At 54.9% G+C, this 14,863-nt stretch overlaps 1 protein-coding gene across 1 annotated transcript in view; it reads left to right on the top strand.

Moving 5' to 3' along the window:
• Positions 1 to 5,793: 5,793 nt before the first annotated feature.
• Positions 5,794 to 14,863, top strand: part of LOC144501430 (protein spinster homolog 1-like) — a 205,321-nt gene continuing 196,251 nt past the window's right edge. Inside the window, exons 1-2 of the mRNA XM_078225171.1 lie at positions 5,794 to 5,906; positions 7,869 to 8,065. Of these exons, the coding sequence (XP_078081297.1) occupies positions 7,873 to 8,065 (193 nt within the window). The 5' untranslated portion in view covers positions 5,794 to 5,906; positions 7,869 to 7,872. The remainder of the gene's footprint in view (positions 5,907 to 7,868; positions 8,066 to 14,863) is intronic.

The following is a 14,863-nucleotide window of genomic DNA, read 5'->3' as shown; positions in this document are numbered from 1 at the left end:
GATATCTGTGTTAAACCTCCCCCCCTTCACCTTGAACCTATGACCCCTCGTGAACGTCACCACCGACCCGGGGAAAAGCTTCCCACCGTTCACCCTATCTATGCCTTTCATAATTTTATACACCTCTATTAAGTCTCCCCTCATCCTCCGTCTTTCCAAGGAGAACAACCCCAGTTTCCCCAATCTCTCCTCATAACCGAGCCCCTCCATACCAGGCAACATCCTGGTAAACCTCCTCTGTACTCTCTCCAAAGCCTCCACGTCCTTCTGGTAGTGTGGCGACCAGAACTGGACACAGTATTCTAAATGCGGCCGAACCAACGTTCTATACATCTGCAACATCAGACCCCAACTTTTATACTCTATGCCCCGTCCTATAAAGGCAAGCATGCCATATGCCTTCTTCACCACCTTCTCCACCTGTGACGTCACCTTCAAAGATCTGTGGACTTGCACACCCAGGTCCCTCTGCGTCTCTACACCCTTTATGGTTCTTCCATTTATCGTGTAGCTCCTCCCTACATTATTCCCACCAAAATGCATCACTTCGCATTTATCAGGATTGAACTCCATCTGCCATTTCTTTGCCCAAATTTCCAGCCTATCTATATCCATCTGTAGCCTCTGACAATGTTCCTCACTATCTGCAAGTCCTGCCAGTTTTGTGTCGTCCGCAAACTTACTGATCACCCCAGTTACACCTTCTTCCAGATCATTTATATAAATCACAAAAAGCAGAGGTCCCAATACAGAGCCCTGCGGTACACCACTAGTCACAGGCCTCCAGCCGGAAAAAGACCCTTCCACTACCACCCTCTGTCTTCTATGACCAAGCCAGTTCTCCACCCATCTAGCCACCTCCCCCTTTATCCCATGAGATCCAACCTTTTTCACTAGCCTACCATGAGGGACTTTGTCAAACGCTTTACTAAAGTCCATATAGACAACATCCACGGCCCTTCCTTCGTCAACCATTTTGGTCACTTCTTCAAAAAACACCACCAGGTTAGTGAGGCATGACCTCCCTCTCACAAAACCATGCTGACTATCGTTAATGAGTTTATTTCTTTCTAAATGCGCATACATCCTATCTCTAAGAATCTTCTCCAACAACTTCCCCACCACGGACGTCAAGCTCACCGGCCTATAATTACCCGGGTTATCCTTCCTACCGGTATGGTCAGCAGATTTCCTTCCCTGAAGGACATTACTGAACTAGATGGATTTTAATGATAATTTTGGTAGTTTCATGGTCACCATTTTTGAGAGCAGTTATTTATTGAATTTTAATTCCATCAGCTATCATGGTGGGATTCAAACTTATTTTTCTTGAGCATTTGTGCAATCTTCTGGATTACTGACCCAGTAATGTAACCCCTACGCTACCATTCTTATTACTGATGTGAATAACGTCACACTCCCCCACATTATACATTATCTGCCATTTTGTTGCCCACTCAGCCTGGTTATAGTTCTTTGCAACCTCTTTGCGTCCTCCTCACAGCTTACATTCCCACCATATGTAATCAGCAATGGAGAAAATGTTTAGAAGCTTAGAATCCCTATAGTGCAGAAGGAGGCCATTCGGCCCATCAAGCCTGCACCGACAACAATCCCACCCATGCCCTATCCCGTAACCAATGTATTTATCCTGCAAATCCCCCTGGCACTAAGGGACAATATAGCACAGCCAATCCATCTAACCTGCACAATTTTGGAGTGTGGGAGGAAATTGGAGCACTCAGAGGAAACTCACACAGACACGAGGAGAATGTACAAACTCCACACAGTCACCCGAGGCCGGAATTGAACCTCACAGCTGTGAGGCAGCAGTGCTAACCTCAATCAGTGCTGACCTCAATCGATTAACCAAGATGGGCTGAATGGCCTCCCCTCTCCACTTGGAGTAGAAATTGAAGAATCATTCAGCCTTTCTTGCTCCTGATTTGTGTTCAGTGATTCTTGTCTACATGTGTGCCCATGCTAATGTGTATCATTGGAAGGCCTGTGTTCTGACCAAGGGTCTACATCCAGTGGTGCAGAATTTGTTGGAGTGGGAAAGTTCCATGTTTGTTAAGTCTTTTTCCTCATCTTTCAGCTCAAACATTTTTTATACCACAAACGTCTGGAAGTGCAATCAATGGCAGCGTGAGAAAATCAATGTTATATTCTGTTAATGGGGCATCTGTAACCTTAGAGAAAGGAGAGAACAAAAGTTTCCTTGGGCTGCCAAGTGACAAGTAACATTTGCAACAGCAAGTTCCAGGCAATGACCATCTCCAACAAGAGAGAATCTAACCATTGGCCCATAACATTCAATCGCATTAACATAATTGAATCCCCCGCTATCAATGGGTAAGTGGGGAGGGAGTGCAGCTCCAGCAATACTCAAGAAACTCAACATTATCCAGGACAAAGCAGACTGCTTGATTGGCACTCTATCCTCAAAAAATCACTCCACCACAATGCACAGTGGTAGCAGTGTATACCATCTAGAAGATACATGGCAAGAACTCACCAAGGCTACTTAGACAACACCTGTCCAAACCCATGACCCACACCATCTAGAAAGACCAGGTTAGCAGGTATATGGGAATGTCACCACCTGGAAGTTCTGCTCAAAGACACTCACTATCCTGACTTTGAAATATATCGTTGTTCTTTCACTGTCGCTGGGTCAAAAGCCTGGAACTCCTTCCGTAACAGCACTCAAGGTGTACCTACAACACATGGACTGCAGCAGTTCAAGAAGACAGCTCATCAGCACCTTCTCAATGGTAATTAGGGATGGTCAATAAATGCTGGCCCAGCCAGCAAAGCCCATATCTCATAAATGAATAAAACAACGCGTGCTGTCCAAACCAATGAGATTTAAGAAAAGGGAAAGAGACTGAGGGATGGAGAAGGAATCAGAATGAATTGAAGTTAGATTAGATAGAAGAAGATAAATAAAGAGAGGGAAGGGCTGATTGGTTTAGGAGAGAGAGAAAAGAGACGGGAAGGGAAAGTACCCAAAAAATGAAAATATTTGAAAGTCTTTTTTAACTGTATAACCAATTTATACCTGTAGGAATGAGAACTGCATTGCAGAAACATAAAATGGTCCTTCTGTTGCCAAGTATCAGCCATATCTTCCTGTTTAATTTGTTTTAACTGGGCAATTGCAGCAATTTCACAAAGCTGACCAGGAAGTGGACAGGGAACCGTGACACAAATCATTCAAGTATTTGTGGAGATTGCCAATGAATGGCGTATTCTTGCCACCCATTTCTGGGTGTCTTGGTGCTGATGATGGCCATTGCATTAATCTCACCATCATTTCCCCTGCAAATTTTGGCCAATTTGCCATCTCGACTTATCTCTGCATTCATTTTGATCGGCCCGATAGGCCTTTGCAAGGTTTCAGATTCATAGAGTTTTACAGCACAGAAAAAGGCCCTTTGGCCCATCGTGCCCGCACCAGCCATCAAGCACCTATCTATTCTAATTCCATTTTCCAACACTTGGCCTGTAGCCTTGTTTACAATAGCCTTTCAAGTGCTCATTTAAATACTTTAGTGTTGTGAGGATTCCCGCCTCTACTATCCTTTCAGGCAGTGCCAGATTCCCGCCATTCTCTGGGTGAAAAAGCTTTTCCTCACATCCCCTATAAACCACCTGCCCCCTAAATTAAATCTATGCCCCCTATTGACCCCTCCTATTCTCCCTATCTATGCCCTTCATAATTTTATACACGTCAATCAGGTCCCCCCACCCCACCTTAGCCTTCTCTGTTCCAAGGAAAACAACCCCAACCTATCCAGTCTCTCTTGCTAGCTGAAACGCTCCAGCCTAGGTAACAATCTGGTGAATCTCTGCACCATCTCTAGTGCAATCACTTCCTTCTATAGACATGCACACCAAGGTCCCTCTGATCCTTAGTACTTCCTAGGGTCCAATCATTCATTCTATATTCCCATGCCTTGTTAGTTTGCCCAAAATGCAGTACCTCACACTATTCAGGGTTAAATTCCATTTGCCACTGTTCCGCCCATCTAACCAGTCCGTCTACATCCACCTGTAATCTAGGGCTTTACTCCTCAATAATTTACCACACCACCAATTTGTGTCATCTGCAAACTTACTTATCATACCTTCTACATTCACATCCAGATTATTAATGTACACTACAAACTTTAAGGGGCCCAGCACAGATCCCCGTGGAACACCACTGGACATAGACTTCCAGTCACAAAAACAATCTTCGAGCATCACCTCTGCCTCCTGACACTAAGCCAGTTTGCCAAATTGCCCTGGATCATATGGGCTCTTATCTCCTTCATCAACCTCCCATGTGGGATCATGTCAAAAGCCATAATGAAATCCATGTAGATTACATCAATTGCACTGCTCTCATCCACACACCTAGTCACCTCCTCGAAACATTCAAATTTGAAAGATATGGGCCGTAATTCTTCCAGCCCACCTGCCACTGGAATTTTAGTGGGTGGTTTGCAGAGAATGTGAAATATCATGGACGGTTGGGCAGGAATTTCCGGCTTTTAGACCAGCGCGCCCGGAGAATTCTGCCCATGATTTCCCTTTGACAAAACTATGCTGACTATCCTCAATTAATCCTTGCCTCCCCAAGTGGAGATTAATTCTGTCCCTCAGAGTGTTTTCCAATAGTTTCCCTACCACTGAAGTTAGACTCCCAGGCCTGTAATTTCCTGGTTTTTCCCGACTTCCCTTCTTGAATAATGGTACTGTATTAGCTGTCCTCCAGTCCTCTGGCACCTCTCCTATGACCAGAGAAGATTTGAAAATTGTCAGAGCCGCTGCAATCTCCTCCTTTGCCTCCCACAGCAGCCTGGGATATATCTCATCTGGGTATGGGGATTTATCCACTTTTAGGTCCATTAAAAGTGTTACTACCTCCTCCCTCTCAATATTAAGTTGTTCAAGTAAATCACAATCCCCTTTCCTGATTCCTATGCCTAGATCATCGTTCCCCACAGTGAACACAGATGCAAATATTCATTTAAAACCTCACCTGACTCCACACACAAATTGCTATTTTGGTTCCTAATGGGCCCGACCCTTTCCCTGATCATCTTCCTGTCCTTAATAAACTTATAAAACACCTTTGGATTTTCCTTCATTTTACCCTGCAGTGTTTTTCATGCCCCCTCTTCACTCTCCTAATTTATTTTTTAAGAACTTGCACTTTCTATACTTCTCTAGGGCTTCTGTTGTTTTGTGCCCTCGGTATCTGCCATAAGCCTTCCTTATCCAAATCTGGCTATCCCTTGACATCCAGAGTTCTCTGGACTTTTTGCTCCAACTCTTCACTTTCAGGGGAAAATGTTGGCTCTGTACTCTCTTTCCATTTCCTTTCTGAATGAATCCAATTGCCTGATGTAGATTTTCCTCCAGGTAGCTGCTCCCAGTTAACTTTGGCCAGATCCTATCTTATCCTATTAAAATTGCTCCTCCCCCAATTCAGAACCTTTACTTCTGGTCTATCTTTGTCCCTTTCCATAACTACCTTAAATACTACTGAGTTATGGTCACTGTCACCAAAATGCTTCCCCACTGAAACTTCTACCACTTGCCTGGCTTCATTCCCAAAATCAAGGTCCAGCACCGCCCCCTCTCTTGTAAGACTTTCTATGTATTACTATAAAAAGCTCTCCTGGAAGCATTTTTTAAAGTTTAAGGTTATTTTAAAGTTTATTTATTACTATCACACATAGGCTTACATCAAGATTGTAATGAAGTTTCTGTGAAAATCCCCTTGTCACCACACTCCGGCACCTGTTTGGGCACACTGAGGAAGAATTTACTATTGCCAAAGCACCTAACCAGCACATCTTTCGGACTGTGGAAGGAAACCGGAGAACCTGGAAGAAACCCACGCAGACACGGTAAGAATGTGCAAACTCCGCACAAACAGTCATCCAAGCCAGGGATCGAGCCGAGGTCCTGGTGTTGTGAGGTAGCAGTGCTCGCCACTGTGCCACCCCCTAATTCCACTCTCTCTAAGCCTTTCACACTTATTCCAGTTAATGTTGGAGAAGTTGAAATCCCCCACTATTATTACCATATTATTCTTACAATTCTCAGGGATTTGCCTATGTATCTACCCTTCTATCTGTCCCTGACCATTTGGGGGCCTATAGTACACTCTCAGCGATGTGATTGTCCTGTTTTTCAGTCTGCTATCCAGCTCTCTAATTCCTGTCACAGGATCTCATCCCTCTTTCTACCTATGTCGTTTGGACCGATGTGAACCATGACCTCTGTCTGTTCACCCTCCCCCTTCAGAATGCCCTGCAGCCGTTCAGTGACATCCTTGACCCTGGCACCAGGGAGGCAACACACCTTCCTGGAGTCACATCTGTGGCCACAGAAACTCCTGTCTGCTCCCCTCACTACTGAGTACCGATCACTATTGCTCTTCCACTCTTACTCCTCTCCCTATGTATAGCTGAGCCAGCCACAGTACCGTGAACCAGGCTCTGGCTGCGCTCCCCAGAGGAATCGTTGCTCTCACCGTTTTCAACACAGAAAAATGGTTCTTGAGTGAGATGCACTCTGGGGACTTCCTAACTAGCTGCCTACTTCCCTTCTGGTGGTCACCTATTCCCTCTCTGACTGCACTTCCTTAAGCTGTGGGGTGACCACGTCTAAAAATGTGCTGTGCGCGTAAAGCTCATCCTCGCAGTTGCACCTCAGAGCCTCAAGCCAAAACCCTCCGACCTTAAGTTGATCAAACCTGCGGCACTTCCCACACGTCGTCATCCAGACTGCAAGAAGCGTTTACGATTTTCCACATGCTGCAGGTGGTGCAGCACTCAGGACTGAGCTCCCCTGCCATAACTTTACTTTAAAGATCCTCACGTTAAATTTATGCCTAGTAAAAATTTATTTAATTTTTTGTCAAAAGCTCGAACTTTACCTTAATGTTGCTTTAAAGTGGGGAAAACAACTTACCCACTACCTCCTGAGTGTGCAGGGAGTGCTCTGCTCTGTCCCGCTGCCCCTTCGCACATCAGCTCCCGTAACCGTAACGTAACTCGTATTATCTATATTCCTCACTTACTTACATACATATATAAATTTTACATACTAGATTCTTCCCCCTTTCTCCAAATGCCCACTGTCTCCAAATTCCCAATCGTGCCACTCTGTCCCGGTGCCACTCCATCCGTCTGGGTGCCACTCTGTCCCGGTGCCACTCTGTCCCGGTGCCACTCCGTCCCGGTGCCACTCTGTCCCGGTGCCACTCCGTCCCGGTGCCACTCCATTCAGACCTTCTTGCTCTTGATACTATTTCCAAGTTCCCAGTGATGACTGAACTGCCCTGAAGCTGGTGATGAGCACCAGTTCAAAACCAGATGCTTGCCACAGATTGACAGCTAAGTGCCACTGGCTGGCAAGTTCTGTCACCAGATTGTCTATAGTTACAAATTTAAGTCGAGCTGCTAAACTATTCTTCAGTTTTTACAGATTCCACTTCCCAGAACTTCCCACTGCCTCCAAATTCTCCTTTCTTGCGATTTAATTCGGATTTCCAGTTTTCACGTTGCCTTTAGTTAAGAAAGGACTAAAGAACAATAGTTTGAAAGTTGACAGTCCTGCTGTCCCCTTCCTGGTCAGTTTGCTTGCCCAGTTGAAACAATTAAACTGACCACAGGGCTGAATCTCTGTGAGGAACAAGGAGCTTTATGTTGCCACTGTGGACAGCAGTGCAGTCTCTGCTGCTTTCACACTAAAACAGGGAGTGTTTGATTTGTCGCTAGGGGGATTCCTTCCGTTACTTTAGCAGAAGTACGAGAGCTCTCTTTGCAAGTGTTTGCAACAAAACTCTGTCTCTCCCGCAACAGCCGAATGGAGGGTGACAGCGATGAGCGCTCCCTCACAACCAGGCACGGTTCAGCGGGGAACTTGGAGCCAAAGTCGGACAGTGTGGAGTTCAGCGGCAGTGACCACTTCCACATCTCCCGGGCTAGGTCCTACACCGTGGTCTTCATCCTGTTCCTCATCAACCTCCTCAACTACATGGATCGCTTCATCGTGGCAGGTGAGAGCTCGCCCATACCTCAGATCAATGTGAACTTGAAACCCTTACCCCAACCCTGGGCAAATCTCTCACAGGGGCTGGAATTCTCTGGGATAACGACAGCATCTACTGTCCCAAGTTGAAGCAGCCCCGGTGATCAAGTTGCTCGCAGAGAAAGTTACTGATCCAAAATTAAAGAAAGAATGTCCAGATACATGTCCTAGTCAGGATAGTATGTGTCTTGGAGGGAAAGTTACAGGAGATGGTATTCCCATGACATTGCTGCTACTGCCCTTCTGAGGGTAAGGAAATATATTTGGATTCCGTGGATTGATAGCCAGAGAGAAAGTTAAAAAATGTTTTATTAACAGTGGTTTAATGATGCAACATTGGTATTCTGAATATTTCACTGTGTAGATTTTGACGGTGTTGTCAGTGGAAGATTTAATCTAAAATGCTGTATGAAGGGGAAGAGGTTTGTCTGAAACTGTTTAGCAAACATCATTTCTGTATACAGAATAACAGATCCCATTTCAATACCATTACAGGTGACAGCGGTGATTGGATTTGAGACTTTTATCATTGCGCTGTGCATTTAACAATACTTTTTCATAGTGGTGTGGGGGTGAGAGTGGGGGAGGGTGTGGGGGTCAGAGTGGGGGAGGGTGTGGGGGTGAGAGTGGGGGAGGGTGTGGGGGTCAGAGTGGGGGAGGGTGTGGGGGTGAGATGGGGGAGGGTGTGGGGGTGAGAGTGGGGGAGGGTGTGGGGGTGAGAGTGGGGGAGGGTGTGGGGGTGAGAGTGGGGGAGGGTCTGGGGGTCAGAGTGGGGGAGGGTGTGGGGGTCAGAGTGGGGGAGGGTGTGGGGGTCAGAGTGGGGAGGGTGTGCGGGTGAGAGTGGGGGAGGGTGTGGGGGTCAGAGTGGGGGAGAGTGTGGGGGTGAGAGTGGGGGAGGGTGTGGGGGTGAGAGTGGGGGAGGGTGTGGGGGTCAGAGTAGGGGAGAGTGCGGGGTTGAGAGTGGGGGAAGGTGTGGGGGTGAGAGTGGGGGAGGGTGTGGGGGTCAGAGTGGGGAGGGTGTGGGGTGAGAGTGGGGGAGGGTGTGGGGGTGAGAGTGGGGGAGGGTGTGGGGGTGAGAGTGGGGGAGGGTGTGGGGGTGAGAGTGGGGGAGGGTGTGGGGGTGAGAGTAGGAGAGAGTGTGGGGGTCAGAGTGGGGGAGGGTGTGGGGGTCAGAGTGGGGGAGGGTGTGGGGGTGAGAGTGGGGGAGGGTGTGGGGGTTCAGAGTGGGGGAGGGTGTGGGGTTCAGAGTGGGGGAGGGTGTGGGGGTCAGAGTGGAGGAGGGTGTGGGGTTGAGAGTGGGGGAGGGTGTGGGGGTCAGAGTGGGGGAGGGTGTGGGGGTGAGTGTGGGCGTGAGAGTGGGGGAGGGTGTGGGGGTGAGAGTGGGGGAGGGTGTGGGGGTGAGAGTGGGGGAGGGTATGGGGGTGAGAGTGAGGGAGGGTGTGGGGGTGAGAGTGGGGGAGGGTGTGGGGGTGAGAGTGGGGGAGGGTGTGGGGGTGAGAGTGGGGGAGAGTGAGGGGGTGAGAGTGGGGGAGGGTGTGGGGGTGAGAGTGGGGGAGGGTGTGGGGGTGAGAGTGGTGGAGGGTGTGGGGGTGAGAGTGGGGGAGGGTGTGGGGGTGAGAGTGGGGGAGGGTGTGGGGTCAGAGTGGGGGAGAGTGTGGGGGTGAGAGTGGGGGAGGGTGTGGGGGTGAGAGTGGGGGAGGGTGTGGGGGTGAGAGTGGGGGAGGGTGTGGGGGTGAGAGTGGGGGAGGGTGTGGGGGTGAGAGTGGGGGAGGGTGTGGGGGTGAGAGTGGGGGAGGGTCTGGGTGTCAGAGTGGGGGAGGGTGTGGGGGTGAGAGTGGGGGAGGGTGTGGGGGTCAGAGTGGGGGAGGGTGTGGGGGTCAGAGTGGGGGAGGGTGTGCGGGTGAGAGTGGGGGAGGCTGTGGGGTCAGAGTGGGGGAGAGTGTGGGGGTGAGAGTGGAGGAGGGTGTGGGGGTGAGAATGGGGGAGGGTGTGGGGGTCAGAGTAGGGGAGAGTGTGGGGGTGAGAGTGGGGGAAGGTGTGGGAGTGAGAGTGGGGGAGAGTGTGGGAGGGTGTGGGGGTGAGTGTGGGGGTGAGAGTGGGGGAGGGTGTGGGGGTGAGAGTGGGGGAGAGTGTGGGGGTCAGAGTAGGGGAGAGTGCGGGGTTGAGAGTGGGGGAAGGTGTGGGGGTGAGAGTGGGGGAGGGTGTGGGGGTCAGAGTGGGGGAGGGTGTGGGGGTGAGAGTGGGGGAGGGTGTGGGGGTGAGAGTGGGGGAGGGTGTGGGGGTGAGAGTGGGGGAGGGTGTGGGGGTGAGCGTGGGGGAGGGTGTGGGGGTGAGAGTGGAGGAGGGTATGGGGGTGAGAGTGGGGGAGGGTGTGGGGGTGAGAGTAGGAGAGAGTGTGGGGGTCAGAGTGGGGGAGGGTGTGGGAGTCAGAGTGGGGGAGGGTGTGGGGGTGAGAGTGGGGGAGGGTGTGGGGTTCAGAGTGGGGGAGGGTGTGGGGTTCAGAGTGGGGGAGGGTGTGGGAGTCAGAGTGGAGGAGGGTGTGGGGTTGATAGTGGGGGAGGGTGTGGGGGTCAGAGTGGGGGAGGGTGTGGGGGTGAGTGTGGGCGTGAGAGTGGGGGAGCGTGTGGGGGTGAGAGTGGGGGAGGGTGTGGGAGTCAGAGTGGGGGAGGGTATGGGGGTGAGAGTGAGGGAGGGTGTGGGGGTGAGAGTGGGGGAGGGTGTGGGGGTGAGTGTGGGGGAGGGTGTGGGGGTGAGAGTGGGGGAGAGTGTGGGGGTCAGAGTGGGGGAGGGTGTGGGGGTGAGAGTGGGGGAGGGTGTGGGGGTGAGTGTGGGGGTGAGAGTGGTGGAGGGTGTGGGGGTGAGAGTGGGGGAGGGTGTGGGGGTGAGATGGGGGAGGGTGTGGGGGTGAGAGTGGGGGAGGGTGTGGGGGTGAGAGTGGGGGAGGGTGTGGGGGTGAGAGTGGGGGAGGGTCTGGGGGTCAGAGTGGGGGAGGGTGTGGGGGTCAGAGTGGGGGAGGGTGTGGGGGTCAGAGTGGGGAGGGTGTGCGGGTGAGAGTGGGGGAGGGTGTGGGGGTCAGAGTGGGGGAGAGTGTGGGGGTGAGAGTGGGGGAGGGTGTGGGGGTGAGAGTGGGGGAGGGTGTGGGGGTCAGAGTAGGGGAGAGTGCGGGGTTGAGAGTGGGGGAAGGTGTGGGGGTGAGAGTGGGGGAGGGTGTGGGGGTCAGAGTGGGGAGGGTGTGGGGTGAGAGTGGGGGAGGGTGTGGGGGTGAGAGTGGGGGAGGGTGTGGGGGTGAGAGTGGGGGAGGGTGTGGGGGTGAGAGTGGGGGAGGGTGTGGGGGTGAGAGTAGGAGAGAGTGTGGGGGTCAGAGTGGGGGAGGGTGTGGGGGTCAGAGTGGGGGAGGGTGTGGGGGTGAGAGTGGGGGAGGGTGTGGGGGTTCAGAGTGGGGGAGGGTGTGGGGTTCAGAGTGGGGGAGGGTGTGGGGGTCAGAGTGGAGGAGGGTGTGGGGTTGAGAGTGGGGGAGGGTGTGGGGGTCAGAGTGGGGGAGGGTGTGGGAGTCAGAGTGGGGGAGGGTGTGGGGGTGAGAGTGGGGGAGGGTGTGGGGTTCAGAGTGGGGGAGGGTGTGGGGTTCAGAGTGGGGGAGGGTGTGGGAGTCAGAGTGGAGGAGGGTGTGGGGTTGATAGTGGGGGAGGGTGTGGGGGTCAGAGTGGGGGAGGGTGTGGGGGTGAGTGTGGGCGTGAGAGTGGGGGAGCGTGTGGGGGTGAGAGTGGGGGAGGGTGTGGGAGTCAGAGTGGGGGAGGGTATGGGGGTGAGAGTGAGGGAGGGTGTGGGGGTGAGAGTGGGGGAGAGAGTGGGGGAGGGTGTGGGGGTGAGTGTGGGGGAGGGTGTGGGGGTGAGAGTGGGGGAGAGTGTGGGGGTCAGAGTGGGGGAGGGTGTGGGGGTGAGAGTGGGGGAGGGTGTGGGGGTGAGTGTGGGGGTGAGAGTGGTGGAGGGTGTGGGGGTGAGAGTGGGGGAGGGTGTGGGGGTGAGATGGGGGAGGGTGTGGGGGTGAGAGTGGGGGAGGGTGTGGGGGTGAGAGTGGGGGAGGGTGTGGGGGTGAGAGTGGGGGAGGGTCTGGGGGTCAGAGTGGGGGAGGGTGTGGGGGTCAGAGTGGGGGAGGGTGTGGGGGTCAGAGTGGGGAGGGTGTGCGGGTGAGAGTGGGGGAGGGTGTGGGGGTCAGAGTGGGGGAGAGTGTGGGGGTGAGAGTGGGGGAGGGTGTGGGGGTGAGAGTGGGGGAGGGTGTGGGGGTCAGAGTAGGGGAGAGTGCGGGGTTGAGAGTGGGGGAAGGTGTGGGGGTGAGAGTGGGGGAGGGTGTGGGGGTCAGAGTGGGGAGGGTGTGGGGTGAGAGTGGGGGAGGGTGTGGGGGTGAGAGTGGGGGAGGGTGTGGGGGTGAGAGTGGGGGAGGGTGTGGGGGTGAGAGTGGGGGAGGGTGTGGGGGTGAGAGTAGGAGAGAGTGTGGGGGTCAGAGTGGGGGAGGGTGTGGGGGTCAGAGTGGGGGAGGGTGTGAGGGTGAGAGTGGGGGAGGGTGTGGGGGTTCAGAGTGGGGGAGGGTGTGGGGTTCAGAGTGGGGGAGGGTGTGGGGGTCAGAGTGGAGGAGGGTGTGGGGTTGAGAGTGGGGGAGGGTGTGGGGGTCAGAGTGGGGGAGGGTGTGGGGGTGAGTGTGGGCGTGAGAGTGGGGGAGGGTGTGGGGGTGAGAGTGGGGGAGGGTGTGGGGGTGAGAGTGGGGGAGGGTATGGGGGTGAGAGTGAGGGAGGGTGTGGGGGTGAGAGTGGGGGAGGGTGTGGGGGTGAGAGTGGGGGAGGGTGTGGGGGTGAGAGTGGGGGAGAGTGAGGGGGTGAGAGTGGGGGAGGGTGTGGGGGTGAGAGTGGGGGAGGGTGTGGGGGTGAGAGTGGTGGAGGGTGTGGGGGTGAGAGTGGGGGAGGGTGTGGGGGTGAGAGTGGGGGAGGGTGTGGGGTCAGAGTGGGGGAGAGTGTGGGGGTGAGAGTGGGGGAGGGTGTGGGGGTGAGAGTGGGGGAGGGTGTGGGGGTGAGAGTGGGGGAGGGTGTGGGGGTGAGAGTGGGGGAGGGTGTGGGGGTGAGAGTGGGGGAGGGTGTGGGGGTGAGAGTGGGGGAGGGTCTGGGTGTCAGAGTGGGGGAGGGTGTGGGGGTGAGAGTGGGGGAGGGTGTGGGGGTCAGAGTGGGGGAGGGTGTGGGGGTCAGAGTGGGGGAGGGTGTGCGGGTGAGAGTGGGGGAGGCTGTGGGGTCAGAGTGGGGGAGAGTGTGGGGGTGAGAGTGGAGGAGGGTGTGGGGGTGAGAATGGGGGAGGGTGTGGGGGTCAGAGTAGGGGAGAGTGTGGGGGTGAGAGTGGGGGAAGGTGTGGGAGTGAGAGTGGGGGAGAGTGTGGGAGGGTGTGGGGGTGAGTGTGGGGGTGAGAGTGGGGGAGGGTGTGGGGGTGAGAGTGGGGGAGGGTGTGGGGGTCAGAGTAGGGGAGAGTGCGGGGTTGAGAGTGGGGGAAGGTGTGGGGGTGAGAGTGGGGGAGGGTGTGGGGGTCAGAGTGGGGGAGGGTGTGGGGGTGAGAGTGGGGGAGGGTGTGGGGGTGAGAGTGGGGGAGGGTGTGGGGGTGAGAGTGGGGGAGGGTGTGGGGGTGAGCGTGGGGGAGGGTGTGGGGGTGAGAGTGGAGGAGGGTATGGGGGTGAGAGTGGGGGAGGGTGTGGGGGTGAGAGTAGGAGAGAGTGTGGGGGTCAGAGTGGGGGAGGGTGTGGGAGTCAGAGTGGGGGAGGGTGTGGGGGTGAGAGTGGGGGAGGGTGTGGGGTTCAGAGTGGGGGAGGGTGTGGGGTTCAGAGTGGGGGAGGGTGTGGGAGTCAGAGTGGAGGAGGGTGTGGGGTTGATAGTGGGGGAGGGTGTGGGGGTCAGAGTGGGGGAGGGTGTGGGGGTGAGTGTGGGCGTGAGAGTGGGGGAGCGTGTGGGGGTGAGAGTGGGGGAGGGTGTGGGAGTCAGAGTGGGGGAGGGTATGGGGGTGAGAGTGAGGGAGGGTGTGGGGGTGAGAGTGGGGGAGGGTGTGGGGGTGAGAGTGGGGGAGGGTGTGGGGGTGAGAGTGGGGGAGAGTGTGGGGGTCAGAGTGGGGGAGGGTGTGGGGGTGAGAGTGGGGGAGGGTGTGGGGGTGAGTGTGGGGGTGAGAGTGGTGGAGGGTGTGGGGGTGAGAGTTGTGGAGGGTGTGGGGGTGAGAGTGGGGGAGGGTGTGGGGTCAGAGTGGGGGAGAGTGTGGGGGTGAGAGTGGGGGAGGGTGTGGGGGTCAGAGTAGGGGAGAGTGCGGGGGAGAGAGTGGGGGAAGGTGTGGGGGTGAGAGTGGGGGAGAGTGTGGGAGGGTGTGGGGGTGAGTGTGGGGGTGAGAGTGGGGGAGAGTGTGGGAGGGTGTGGGGGTGAGTGTGGGGGTGAGAGTGGGGGAGGGTGTGGGGGTGAGAGTGGGGGAGGGTGTGGGGGTCAGAGTAGGGGAGAGTGCGGGGTTGAGAGTGGGGGAAGGTGTGGGGGTGAGAGTAGGAGAGAGTGTGGGGGTGAGATTGGGGGAGGGTGTGGGGGTCAGAGTGGGGGAGGTGTGGGGGTCAGAGTGGGGGAGGGTGTGGGGGTCAGAGTGGGGGAGGGTGTGGGGGTGAGAGTGGGGGAGGGTGTAGGGGTCAGAGTAGGGGAGAGTGCGGGGTTGAGAGTGGGGGAAGGTGTGGGGGTGAGAGTGGGGGAGGGTGTGGTGGTCAGAGTGGGGG

Source organism: Mustelus asterias, chromosome 12, assembly GCF_964213995.1.
Source record: "Mustelus asterias chromosome 12, sMusAst1.hap1.1, whole genome shotgun sequence".
Taxonomy (NCBI): Eukaryota; Metazoa; Chordata; class Chondrichthyes; order Carcharhiniformes; family Triakidae; genus Mustelus; species Mustelus asterias.
Note: the sequence above shows the minus strand (reverse complement) of the source record. Positions and strands in the feature narration are given on the sequence as shown.